The 14,372-nt window shown below is 44.4% G+C and overlaps 1 protein-coding gene across 2 annotated transcripts in view; it reads left to right on the forward strand.

Annotated features, from left to right (window-relative positions):
• The window catches only part of VWA8 (von Willebrand factor A domain containing 8), an 875,413-nt gene that overhangs the window by 250,081 nt on the left and 610,960 nt on the right, over positions 1-14,372 (forward strand). For both annotated transcript variants that reach the window (XM_063952874.1, XM_063952875.1), the window contains exons 10-11: positions 1,808-1,912; positions 11,652-11,783. In XM_063952874.1, the coding sequence (XP_063808944.1) occupies positions 1,808-1,912; positions 11,652-11,783 (237 nt within the window). The remainder of the gene's footprint in view (positions 1-1,807; positions 1,913-11,651; positions 11,784-14,372) is intronic.

Consider the following 14,372-nt stretch of genomic DNA (forward strand, 5'->3'; position numbering starts at 1 on the left):
TGGTCCTTACGGAGTCCCCAGCATCCACTAGGACGTTAGTGAAGATAAGATTTTACTTACCGGTAAATCTATTTCTCGTAGTCCGTAGTGGATGCTGGGCGCCCGTCCCAAGTGCAGACTTCTTCTGCAATGCTTGTATATAGTTATTGCTTAAATAAGGGTTATGTTATAGTTGCATCAGGGTTGATCTGATGCTCTGTTGTTGTTCATACTGTTAACTGGGTAAAGTTATCACAAGTTATACGGTGTGATTGGTGTGGCTGGTATGAGTCTTACCCTTGATTCCCAAAATCCTTTCCTTGTACTGTCAGCTCTTCCGGGCACAGTTTCTCTAACTGAGGTCTGGAGGAGGGACATAGAGGGAGGAGCCAGAGCACACCAGTATCTAAATTCTTTCTTAAAGTGCCCATGTCTCCTGTGGAGCCCGTCTATTCACCATGGTCCTTACGGAGTCACCAGCATCCACTACGGAGTACGAGAAATAGATTTACCGGTAAGTAAAATCTTATTTTCTCTTGCTGTTTTAAATCTTCCTTTGAAAACCGCATATGGGCCAGGATGTAATGAAATCCGAGTTCATTACATCCCGCCCATGATCAGTAGCTTTGACAACCGGTTGGTTAGTAAATATACCTTTTAAGTGTGGTAAAATACTGTACATGAATGTAATTAATTATGGTAGACAAAGAGAGAGTAGGCCTGATTCAGAAATGTATGCAATGCTTATATACTGTAGATGGAGTTGAGCGATTGAGTGAGGATTCGTTCACAAATTAATTGACGGTCAATGACCATTTGGGGGGAATTAATGAGGAATAGTGGCAAAAATGCAGGTGTGCTAAGACTCTTTTTGAGGCAATGTCTCAGCCCACAACTGTGATCCCGGCCGCAGATGGGCATCTCACCACATTTCAGGCAGCTACTGCAGCAGCATATTTTTGCACATCGGCTGCTTATGGTATTGCAACTGCAGATGCATTAGTGTATTATCTCTGAACCAGGCCTAGTGAGGGCTATAGATAACGAAACATAATTGCTGCAGTAATAACTAATAATTCAAATTAAATATTTTATTTTTTCCATATTACAAAGTTCCTAATAAACTCCCATCTTTATTACTCATTGACAAGAAATGGAGAGAGATTAATATATTTAATTCTTAAAAAATGTTGATTGGTTTATACTTTACCAACTGAGGATAGTTTTTTTTTTTTTTGTTGGGATAGACACAGGCCCCGGAGACAGTGAAAACCGTACAGGAGCATTTGGTTCTCTAATGTTTGTAAATAGGCTGACACGGTATTATTTGATTTATTTGTGGTGATCTCTCCTGCTATTTTCTCCGTCCAATGGCCATTAATATGAAGTTGAGCAGCCACAAAGTTGGGATAGCTGTTATGACTGTTATAATACAAATTTTTAACATCAAACATTTCATGGAGAGTTAATGGTAAGTCTAAAAATACATCTGAAAGTATTTAGAGCAACGCATTCCTTGCTGAGACATTACAGTGATACTTGTTTATGTAGCGAATGCTATAAATACATTGGTTGGATTTTATTGCGGTCTTGTCTGGCTTTCCAGGAATACCACCCTGTTTGTACTCTCAATGAACTCCCTGATGTATTGCAAGTTCTGTGTGTACAGTCTGTCACAATAGCAAACTGCTCATTTGTACAGGGGCCTTGTCATCATTTTATAGATGGGATAATGTGAAACAGGTGCTCCTGTATCAATACTGCGCTGTCCAACCCTATCAATTTTGTTAAACAAGAGCCTAATATATTTGTCTTTTTACAAACTAAGAATGCATTTCCTATGATGTCCTCCCAACGAACCATCCAAAGACTCTATCCATACAGCGTGTTGCTGGGGAAAGAAGGCAGAACTGCTGTTGAAGATACATTAAAGGTAAATGTAGGCATATTTTTAAATTCAGGTAATGTATGTGTTCCAATAGGACATGTTTCGATAGACAGTTGATTTGTGCTTGCAGAGTTAATTGTCCGTAATTTCTAGGGATATTTCCAGGCTTTAAACATCCAATACTGGAAAATTCCCTATTTTTCAATTTGGAACAACTGTCCAGTACAATTTCTCTTGATCTCTATATCTAATGTAAGTCTGATTGTTCCTATGCTCTGACCCTTTTAAGTTAGTATTTATTAATGTAAAGAATTACATTATATCCAAGGTTGGTTAACATATCATGATGGGAATGCAGTGAACAAAGGTTTACTGAATACATACATTGCATGACGGGCTCATATACACTGGCTCAGCAGCAACGTGTCCATGAAAATGATTGTATAATATTGTCAAATATGTTCCTGCCAAGTGAATGCTGCACAGCCTCAACAATGATAGAATGACATGCAAGCAAGACTAATGACAGGCTGTATATATAAGTACGATAATTAAGGTGATCATTATCACCTATATTTTCTTGGACGGGCCTATACATTATTATTGTAGAAATGTTTTTTTAGCTAGTAAATAATAGTTGGTGTATCTGTTTTTTTGTTTTTTTGCAGAATGGGAGCTTACTTTGAACCTTGTATATAAAAGCAACATAAACTAATTTTAACTGTGATTGAATTTTCCTGTTTAGATTTGGATTTGTTTATATTTGCTACCTTTAAAAAGGATTTTAATTACCTACTGGTAAATCCTTTTCTCGTATTCCGTAGGGGATACTGGGAATCCATTTAGTACCATGGGGTATAGACGGCTCCACTAGGAGCCATGGGCACTATAGAAGTTTGATTAGGTGTGCTGGCTCCTCCCTCCAAGGCCGGTTCTGGGCCGTTTTGCGCCCGGGCCGGAAATAGGGGTGTGGCTTCATACAGGGGGCGTGGTCAGCTACGCCCCCTATACAGTAGTAGCGCGACTGAAATACTGTGCGGTGCGCGATGACGTCATCGCGCACCACACAGCAAAGGTACTCTCCACGAAGGGAAACTAGATGCTACGCATCTAGTTCCCTTCACAGCGGGTAGCGGCAGCGGGACACAGCGGGCAGCGGGGGGGACAGCAGTAGCGGATCTTGCCATGGTGCGGCGCCCTCCGGAAGGCGGCGCCCCGGGCAAAAGTCCTGCTTGCCCTTGGCAAGATCCGCTACTGCCTCCCTCTATACCTTTCTACCTGACTCAGTCTAGGAAACTGTGCCCGAGGAGATGGACATACTTTGAGAGAAGGATATAGAAAAAGGAAAAAGGTAAGATTTCGAACCAGCACAACCATAACAAGAGGAAAGCCATGCTAACCAAAACTTGTAAACAGTAACAGCAACAGCTGAACCAAACAACATTACTTAACCAAGTAACAGTGCAGGAAGAAAGAAGCACCGGGCGGGCACCCAGTATCCCCTATGGACTACGAGAAAAGGATTTACCGGTAGGTAATTAAAATCCTATTTTCTCTAACGTCCTAGGGGATATCCATTTAGTACAATGGGGAAGTACCAAAGCTCTCAAACTGGGGTGAGAGAGTGCTGAGGTTCCTGCAGAACTGATTGACCAACTGAAGGTCCTCAGAGGCCAAAGTATCGAACTTGTGAAACTTAGCAAATATGTTTGAACCTGACCAAGTAGCTGCTCGGCAGTGCTGTAAAGCCGAGACACCCTGGGCAGCCGCCCAAGAAGAACCCACCGACTTAGTAGAGTGGGCCTGTACAGATTTTGGAACCGGCAAGCCTGCTGTGGAATAAGCATGCTGGATAGTGAGCCTGATCCAGCGTGCAATGGACTGCTTTGAAGCAGGACACTCAATTTTATTGGGATTATAGAGAACGAACAGTGAGTCCGATTTCCTGTGACGAGCTGTTCTCTTTAAATACATCTTCAAAGCCCTCACAACATCTAAAGACTTTGTAGTAGCACAGGTGTCCGTAACAACCAGAACCACATAGGTTGGTTTATGTGAAACGCTGACACCACCTTAGGAAGAAATTGCTGACGAGTCCTGAGTTCAGCTGTGTCCTCATGGAAAATTAGGTTTGGGCTCTTGTAAGACAACGCCCCCAACTCCGACACACGTTTTGCTGAAGCCAAGGCCAACAGTGTGACGGTCTTCCACGTAAGGTACTTTACGTCTACCTCCTGTAATGGTTCAAACCAGTCCGATTGGAGGAACTGAAGCGCCAAATTGAGATCCCAAGGCGCCGTGGGGGTTACAAAGGGAGGTTGGATGTGCAGAACAGGGAGTGAAGCCAATTGTTTCAGAAAGTAAATAGACAAGGCCGAAATCTGGACTTTTATGGAGCCTAGACGTAGGCCCACATCCACTCCCGACTGCAGAAAATGCAGGAAACATCCCAGATGGAATTCTACCGCAGAGTATTGTCTGCTCTCACACCAAGAGACATATTTCTTCCAGATACGGTGGTAATGTTTAGATGTTACCCCCCTCCTGACTTGAATCATAATCGGGATGACCATGTTAGGAATCCCCCTCCTGGCTAGAATCAGCCGCTCAACTTCCATACCGTTAAACATTGCCGCGGTAAGTCTTGATAGACGAACGGGCCCTTTTTGCAGAAGATCCTCGCGAAGAGGTAGACGCCATGGATCTTCCAGCAACATCTTGAGAAGATCCGCATACCAGGCCCTTCATGGCCTGTCCGGAGCAATGAAGATTGCTTGAACCTTTTCCCTTTTTATTCTTTTTAGAATTCTTGGGATCAGAGGAAGTGGAGGAAACACGTACACCAGCTGGTAGACCCACGGAGTTGTCAGAGCGTCTACCGCCACTGCTTGTAGGTCTCTCGACCTGGAACAATACCGCTTGAGCTTCTTATTGAGTTGAAAGGCCATCATGTCGATTTGTGGATTTCCCCACCGACGTCTCATCCACCGGAACACCTCCGGGTGAAGGCCCAATTCCCCCGGGTGCAGGTCATGTCTGCTGAGGAAGTCTGCTTCCCAGTTGTCTACTCTTGGAATGAAGACCGCCGACAACACCACGGTGTGTTTTTTTGCCCAGAGGAGAATTCTTGACACCTCTGACATTGCTGCTCTGCTTCTCGTTCCGCCCTGTCGGTTTATGTATGTCACTGCTGTCACATTGCCCGACTGGACCTGAATGGCCAGATTTTGAAGAAGAGATGAGGCCTGCAGAAGGGCTTTATATATAGCCCTGAGTTCCAGGATGTTTATTGGAAGGACGACTTCCTGACTTGACCATCTTCCCTGAAACTGCACCCCCTTGGTGACTGCGCCCCAAACTCTGCTTGCGTCTGTGGTTAGCAGAATCCAATTCTGAATCCCGTCCCTCGACTAGGTGAGAAGTCTGTAGCCACCACAGAAGGGAGATCCTGGCTTTTGGTGACAGACGAATCCTCTGGTGCATGTGAAGATGCGATCCGGACCATTTGTCCAACAGATCCAGATGGAAAGGCCTTGCATGAAACTTTACATACTGAATCGCCTCGTAAGAGGCCACAGTTTTCCCCAGAAGCCATATGCAGAGATGTACCGAGATCCGGGTTGGCTTCAGGACAGCCCGAACCATCGACTGGATTACCATTGCCTTTTCCAAGGGAAGGATTACTTTCTGAGACTCTGTGTCTAGTATCATTCCCAGGAAAGGAAGCCTCTGTGTTGGTTCTAGGTGAGATTTTGGTAAGTTCAGAATCCACCCGTGATCCAGGAGTTTTCTGGTTGAGAGGTTAATGTTCTCCAACAACTGTTCCCTGGACGGTGCCTTGATCAAAAGATCGTCCAGGTGCAGAATTATGTTCACTCCTTGTTTGTGGAGTAGAAAATTCATCTCTGCCATCACTTTGGTGAACACTGTCGGTTCCGTTGAGAGACCAAATGGCAGTTCCTGGAACTGGTAGTGATTGCAAACCGTAGATAAGCCTGATGAGGCGGCCAGATAGGAATATGAAGGTATGCATCCTTGATATCCAGAAACACTAGAAATTCCCCCTCCTCCAGACCTGAGATCACCGCTTTCAGAGACCACATCTTGAATTTGAACACTCATAAGTACAGGTTCAATGATTTGAGGTTCAGAATTGGTGTATCTGAACCGTCCGGCTTCGGTACTACAAACAAGCTGGAATAGTAACCCTTGTTTTGTAGATGAGTTGGAACTGGAACAATGACCTGGGTCTGTAACAGCTTTTGAATGGCGTCCTGTAAGGTTATTCTTGCCTCTTGTGAAACTGGTAAGCCTGATTTGAAGAATCTGTGAGGTGGGAGCTCCTGGAACTTCAGTCTGTAGCCCTTGGATATAAGGTCTTTGACCCAGGGATCCTGGCACGATCTTGTCCAGATGTGACTGAAGAAGTTTAGCCGGGCTCCCACTCGACAGTCTTTCAGGCATTGCGGTCCACCGTCATGCTGAAGGTTTTGAGGAAGCAGAGCCTGAACTCTGTTCCTGTGAACCGGCAGTAGCTGGTTTCCTTGGTTTACCTCTAGCACCTCTGGTGGCAGTAGAGGAACTCTGGCCTTGCCCAAAAACTTGGCCATCTGAAAGATCTGTAAGTTGGATCCTGAATAGGCCTTCCTAGCAGGGCGAGCTGCAGAAGGTAGGTATGTGGACTTACCTGCAGTAGCTTTGGAGATCCATTTGTGTAGTTCATCTCCAAATAATGCCTCGCCTGTGAATGGTAGGCCTTCCACACCTTACTGTAGTCCGCATCCGCAGTCCACTGGCGTAGCCATAGATCCCTGCGTGCTGACACTGCCATAGCTGTAGCCTGTGCATTGAGCAAGCCTATCTCCTTCATGGCTTCCACCATAAAGTTCGCAGAGTCCTGTATATGTTGCAGGAGCAAAATAATCTCCCCTTGAGGCAAGGTATCTAACCCCTCAATTAGATTACCTGACCATTTATCAGTGGCTCGCATAATCCACCCACATGCTATAGTGGGTCTCTGGGCCACCCCCACAACTGTATACAAAGATTTGAGTGTAATCTCAATTTTGTGGTCAGCCACGTCTTTTAGGGATGCTGCACCCGGGACAGGCAATACAATTTTCCCTGAGAGCCTGGAGACCAATGCATACGCTACCGGTGGATTCTCCCATTTTTTCCTATTATCAGGAGGAAAAGGAAACGATAACAACCGTTTAGGGATTTGAAATTTCTTATCTGGATTAACCCACGGTTCTTCAAACAGGGTATTTAGTTCCTTTGACACAGGAAAAGTAGCTGAGGATTTTTGTTTTATATTAAAATGAGATTCCTCACTCTCCTCGGTCACCTTATCAGGGATATTCAGAACATATCTGATAGCTTGTATGAGAGCTTCTATTCCCTGCGACAGAGTACCCTCCCCCACCTCTGAGTCCACCTCACCCTCCTCCATTTCTGACCCCTCATCATCAGAGTCAGACTGCAGGATATGGGCCAAGGTACGTTTCTGCGGACAAATAGTATGGGACTTAGACTCTGGTTTGGGTACTGAGTCCTTTTTCATAAACTCAGTCATAGACTGTCTTAAGTATTGCATCTCTTTCTCATTCCTAGATAGCTTAGTAGAAATGGAGGAAATCATTCCCCTAATGGAGTCCAGCCATGCTGGTTCATCCCTAGTAGCCTGGGACGGGATACTACACTGAGTACACACTAGTGAACCCCCTGGAGAGGAGGAACAGTGTGCTTTACATGAAACACACTCTTTGCCTGACATACTGTGACAGTGACAGCACACACACACACACACACACACACACACACACACACACACACACACACACACACACACACAGGAAAAGGTTAAATGCATAATTAACCCACAAAGAGCCCTTCCAGGGAGACACAGAGAGAGTATGGAACCAGCACACGGCGCCCTAATCGCTAATACCATGCTTAGCCGGGTCACGGACTAAGTACCTAGATTAGGGACTTAGTACTGTAATAATCGCTCCCCCCGTGCTATGACCCCCTGGTACCGCTGGGGTAATCTGGAGTCTCTCCGGAGGAGCAGCGCGTCGCTGTCAGTCAGCGTCTGTGTCAGCTGCAGTAAGGAAATGGCGCCTGTGAGCTTCTGGATCTGCTCATAGTGAAGCCCCGCCTCTTCAATGGCGCGCGGTCTTCCCGCTCTTCTTTATACTGGCTGTATGTGTCTATATGCATAAAATGGAGACAGGCTCCTTTTATGGCTTTGTTGCCAGTCTGGGTACTGTGTCCACTGTTCAGCGTCTGTGTCCGTACACAGTCGGGTGACACAGACCGCCCTGCTTAGAAGCCGCGCGTCTCTGTGCCCTCATACTGCCGTAATGGCCGGCGACCCACTAACCAGGACGCCGGGTTAGTACTCACCACTCTTCTTTCTTCTGGCTCTGTTAGGGGTGGCGGCGCGCCGCGGGGATGTACGCTCGCTGTGCTGGGGCTTGCGAATAGTTCCCTCAGGAGCTAATGTCCTGTCAGCGGGGAACGGGACCATTAACCCTGAGAGAGGTTGGGCCGTTATCCCCCCTAAGTCTCACGATGCAGGCAGGGTGGTGCCATCCAGTCCTGCCTGAAAATAACAAACTTAGAAAATAAATACTGAAAACTCTTCAGGAGTTGGCTCCTCTGGGCACATTTTCTAAACTGAATCTGGTAGGAGGGGCATAGAGGGAGGAGCCAGCACACCTAATCAAACGTCTATAGTGCCCATGGCTCCTAGTGGACCCGTCTATACCCCATGGTACTAAATGGATTCCCAGTATCCGCTAGGACATAAGAGAAATATAATTTGCTGTTATATGATACTATTGTAAAGGTTTAAGTGCTATTCAAGTTACTTATTGCATTTTATCTCTTTGTACTGTGCAGGTACAGTACTTGTCATCAACAAATTGAGGGGGTAATTCAGACCTGATCGCTGGGCTGCTTTTTTCACAGCCTGCGATCAGGTCCGCAAGGAGATTGGCAGGAAGAGGGCATTTGTGGGTGGCAACTGACCGTTTTCAGGGAGTGCCTGTAAAAACGCAGGCATGTCCAAGCGTTTCCAGGGAGGAGTCTGATGTCACTTCCGGTCCCGAACGAGGCTGAAATGATCGCAGCGGCTGAGTAAGTCCTGGGCTGCGCAGAGACTGCACAAAATCAGTTTGTGCAGCTCTGCTACACATGTGTTCGCACACTTGCACAGCTCAAATACCCTCCCCCCTGTAGGCGGTGACTATCTGATCGCAGGACAGCAAAAATCGCTGCCCAGTGATCAGGTCTAAATTACTCCCTGAGTTCTCTTGGACTGGTCTCGTGTATACAGTTAGGGGCATGGGTGGCATTCAGTATGCCGCCTGTTGGGATCCCGACACCTGGCATACCGACAACAATTCTCCCTCTTGGGGGTCCACGACGCCCCTTGAGGGAGAATAGAAACCCCTCCGTGCCCGCAGCGTGGCGAGTGCAGCAAGCCTGCTGGGGGCTCATTGGCGCTCGTCCCACTGCCGGCATACTGGCCACCGGGATCCCGCTCGCCGGCCACTCATACTACACCCAGGGGCATATGTATTTGGACGCTATTTACCAAAACACATTCAAGTTATAGTTATATAATTAATATGGGGCATTTTTTTAGGTTTGTTAGCAAACCAAAAAAGTAAGCAATTGGGCAAAACCTTGTTGTACTGCAGGATGGGCAGATGTAACATATGCAGTGAGATTTAGATTCGGGTGGGTTATATTGTTTCTGTCCATGGTAAATACTGGCTGCTTAATTTATACACTGCAATTTAGATTTCAGTTTGAACACATCCCACCCAAATCTAACTCTCTCTGCACATGTTACATCTGCCCCACCTGCAGTGCAACATGGTTTTGACCAATTGCTTACTTTTTTGGTTTGCTAACAAACCTGAATAACCCCCATAGTTTTAAAGTGCAGACTGTCTGCTTTAATTTTAATTCACATCTCCATTGGAGTTTAGGAATTACTGCTGTTCAATATCTAGTCCCCTCTTTTACAGGAGACCGAAAGTAATTAGACAATTGACTCAAAAGCTGTATCATGGACAGGTCTGGGCTATTCCTTTGTTGTTTCCTCATCAATTAAGCAGGCGAAAGGTCTGGAGTCGATTCCAAGTGTGGCATTTGCTCTCAGTACAAATGGCTGCAAAAAAAACAAAAAAAAAAAACATCAGAGAGATTGCAGGGACATTAGGAGTGGCCAAATCAACCTTCTGAGAAAAAAAGAAAGTACTGGTAAGCTCCGCAACACAAAAAGGCCTGGAAGTCCACAGAAGATAACAGTGGTGAATAATTACAGGATCCTTTCCATGATAAATAAAACCCCTTTACAACATCCAGCTAAGTGAAGAACACTCTCCAGGAGGTAGGCAAGTCTACCATAAAGAGAAGACAAGAGCAAATACAAGGGGGTTCATCACAAGCTGAAAACCATTCATAAGCCTCAAAAATAGAAAGGCCAGAGAGACGTTGCCTTCCCAGTTCTGAAACAGCATTCTTTTAACAAATGAAACTAGGATCAACCTATACCAGAGTTATGGGAAGAAAAACAAATGATGGATAAGGCTTGGAATGGCTCATGATCCAAAGCATACCATATCATCTGTAAATCACGATGGAGGCAGCGTGATGGCATGGGCATGGTAGGCTTCCAGTGACATTGGCTGACTAGTGTTTGTTAATGATGTGATAGAAGCAGTCGGATGAAATCTGAAATGTATAGGGATATACTAAACGGTCAGATTCAGCCAACTTCAACATTGTTGATTGAACGTGCATAACAGTACAGATGGACAATGACCTAAAACAATAGTCGAGTTTATCACCTGATATCAACTTGATCAAGCATGCATTTGACTTGTTGAAGACAAAACTAAAGGAAGAAAGACACCAGAACAAAGGGCAACTGAAGACATCTGGAGTAAAGGCCTGGCAAAGCATAACAAAGGAGGAAACCCAGCATTTAGTTATAACTATGGGTTCCAGGCTTCAGGCAGTCAATGCCTGCAAAGTATTTAAAAATGAACATTTTACTTATTGTGTTAATTTGCCCAATTACATTTGAGGCCCTGAAATGGGACTGTGTATAAAAATGTCTGCAATTCCTAATCGTTTCTTTCTTACAATATGTTTGTTCAACTCCTTGAATTAAAGGCTGAAAATCTGCACTTTAATTGCATCTCCATTGCTTAATTTCACATCTATTGTGCTGGCATACAGAGCCAAAATTATGAAGATGTTGTCAGTGTCCAAATATTTATGGACCTAACTGTATATGACAGTCCCATAATTACACCTACTTACAGAATGGGCCAGCAGGGTTATTGACAGAATTTGCAAATTACATCACTAAACCTATATAATAAAAGTCTAATGCTGTTCCTGCTGGTCTGTCGGGGGAATTCAAGTGTTTAGCACGCCAGTGGCCACTTGATGGAGCCTGATCTAGCAGTTCAAGTGTTGCAATGTTCAGGCGCGCACATCTGCATGTTGTTCCATCATTTTGACGGGCTGGTAACTAGTACCTAATAAATACTGTAAGTTATTTATGGAATCAGCCAGCATTGCATGCCTGCGAAGAAAGGTACACTTTTAATTTTGTTACTTAATGGAGAACCCTCAGCAGTGTTTGGACATCCTTGATTATATATGTATTTTACACTAGCTTTTAGGTTGATTTGTCTAATAAATGATTTGTTTCTGTTGTTATTTTGCTTCTGTAAGGTTCTGTATTATGTTTCAGAGATTTGAGTTGTCCGACGCTGGAAAATCTCCTGTTTCTCTGAAAATTATGAAAGTAGAACAAAGAGAAAATACTGACAGACCTCTAGCCTCAGTCAGCATTAGAGCTGGTGACAAAGACATCTCAATAGAGGTTAATATCATTACATTACAGTACTGTTCTTGCTAGTCAATTGACCAAACGTTACATCATCTGTATGATCGTATAGACAAGTTTTTCCCTGTGTGGCAGTTTGGCTGTTTATTTAGCAGTGAATATGCTGTCATTAGGAACAGTAGCAGATCTTGCCACGGGCAAGCAGGACTTTTGCCCGGGGCGCCGCCTCCATCCGGAGGGCGCTGCACCATGGCAAGATCCGCTACTGCCCCAGCTGCCCACTGTGTCCCGCTGCCGCTGCCCGCTGTGAAGGGAACTAGACGCATAGCGTCTAGTTTCCCTTCGTGGAGAGGACCTTTACTGTGTGGTGCGCGATGACGTCATCGCGCACCGCACAGCAAAGGTCCTCACCACGAAGGGAAACTAGACGCTGTCTAGTTTCCCTTCGTGGAGAGAACCTTTGCTGTGCGGTGCGCGATGACATCATCGCGCACCGCATAGCATTTCAGCGGCGCTACTCTACTGAACAGGGGGCGTAACTGACCACACCCCCTGTATGAAGCCATGCCCCTATTTCCCGCCCGGGGCGCAAAAAGCGCTGGAACCGGCCCTAATTAGGAACATTGACTTTTCATTTAGGCAATGGAATGATTATATTCGTTAGTGGGAGCAATTTTTATGCAGAATGAATAATTTTCTGTACCTTACCAAGCACCATCACTAATACTTTCTGTGCTTGTAGAATCAATGCAGTGTTTGCGTAGTACTCTTGTGATAGAGGATACACACAGAAGGAGAGGCTATATTTTCTAATTTCAGATACACAAATCAGACGATCATTCAGTAGGCTTTTTCAGAATATTAAGACATACACACAGTTTCTTTTGTTGTCTACACCAAAATGCAGCTTTTGTTATGTTTTACTCTCTGCAGGCTTACTTTGTAACTAGGAATAAATCCTGATAGATGATCGTTGTTAAACCTTACCAAAAAATACTGCAGACTTGCAAATTTAAAACATATTTCGAGCTGGGTAGGGTATCTCTGAGACAACTTTAGCAATGTACAGTGGTGCTTGAAAGTTTGTGATCCTTTCAGAATTTTCTATATTTCTGCTGAAATTTGGCCTAAAACTACCTGAGATTTTCACACAAGTCCTAAAAGTAGATAAAGAGAACCAAATCGAGCAAATGAGACAAAAAAATTAGACATACTCATTTTTTTTATTGAGGAAACTGATCCAATATCACATATCTGTGAGTGGCAAAAGTATGTAAACCTTTGTTTTCAGCACCTTGTATAACCCCCTTGTGCAGCAATAACTACTTGTAAACGTTTCTGGTAATTGTTGATTAGTCCTAAACATTGGCTTGGAGGAATCTGACCCCATTCCTCCATATAAAACAGCTTCAACCCTGTTATGTTAACATTTTCCTTTAGAATATTGAGGTATAATTCAGAATTCATTGGGCAGAATTCAAATCATATTGCACCCACTATTTCCTGTCTACAGTGATGGGAGATAGATGGGCGATATTCAAATGTGTCCCGTTATAACGCTGATCGTGCTCATTACAGTCTGGGTTAGGCGCATCAAGCGCCTAAACCCGCCTAAAGTAATGTGCGCCATTGTGAGAGACCCGTTTGGGCTCCCAAACGGGTTTCTATACACGCATCTCAGCTCGCTACCTCCAGGAGTAGCGAGCTGAAATGAAGTTGTCGCTCCTGTCGGCAGTAACATTAGAATACCGAGGGAGGGACAGGCTAACATTTGAATCGGCCCATTGTCCCATCAATGATGGCAAGTCTTCCTGGGCCAGAAACAACAAAACAGTCCCAAACCATGATACCACCACCGCTGTGTTTCACAGATGGTATGAGGTTTTTATGCTGGAATGCAGTGTTCTTTTTTCTCCAAACATAGTGCTTCTTATTTAGACCAAAAAACTCTATTTTGTACTCATCTGTCACAAAACATTGTTCCAATAGCCTTCTGGCTTGTCCAGGTGATCTTTAGCAAACTGCAGACAAGCAGCAATGTTCTTTTTGGAGAGCAACAACTTTCTCCTTGCAATCCTGCCATGTACACCACTGATGTTTAGTGTCCTCCTGGTGGTGGACTCATGGACATTAACATAAGCTAATGTGAGAAAGGCCTTTGTGACCTATTAAGATGCTTTGCTCTTAGCGTGATCTTTGTTGATCGACCACTCCTCAGGAGGGTAATAATGGTCCGGAATTTCCTCCATGTGTACAAAATCTGTGTGACTATTGATTGGTGGAGTTCAAACTCATAGGCGTTTTTGTAACCTTTTCCAGCCCGATAGGCATCAACAAGTCTTCTTCTGATTTCCTTAGAAATCTCCTTTGTTCGTGGCATGATATACTTCCACAAATGTGTTGTGGACATGTCTTTGATAGACCCATTTCTTTTAAAAAGAACTCAAACCTGATTGTCATCCCATAGATTGAGAATACCTGACTCTTAATTTCACCTTCAAAATATATGCTAAGCCTAAAGGTTCACATACTTTTCCACTCATAGATATGTGATATTGGATCATTTTCTTAGATTAAAAAAAAAATAACATGTCTTATTTTTTTTTGTCTCATTTGTTTGTTTTG

Source organism: Pseudophryne corroboree, chromosome 2 (assembly GCF_028390025.1).
Source record: "Pseudophryne corroboree isolate aPseCor3 chromosome 2, aPseCor3.hap2, whole genome shotgun sequence".
NCBI lineage: Eukaryota > Metazoa > Chordata > Amphibia > Anura > Myobatrachidae > Pseudophryne > Pseudophryne corroboree.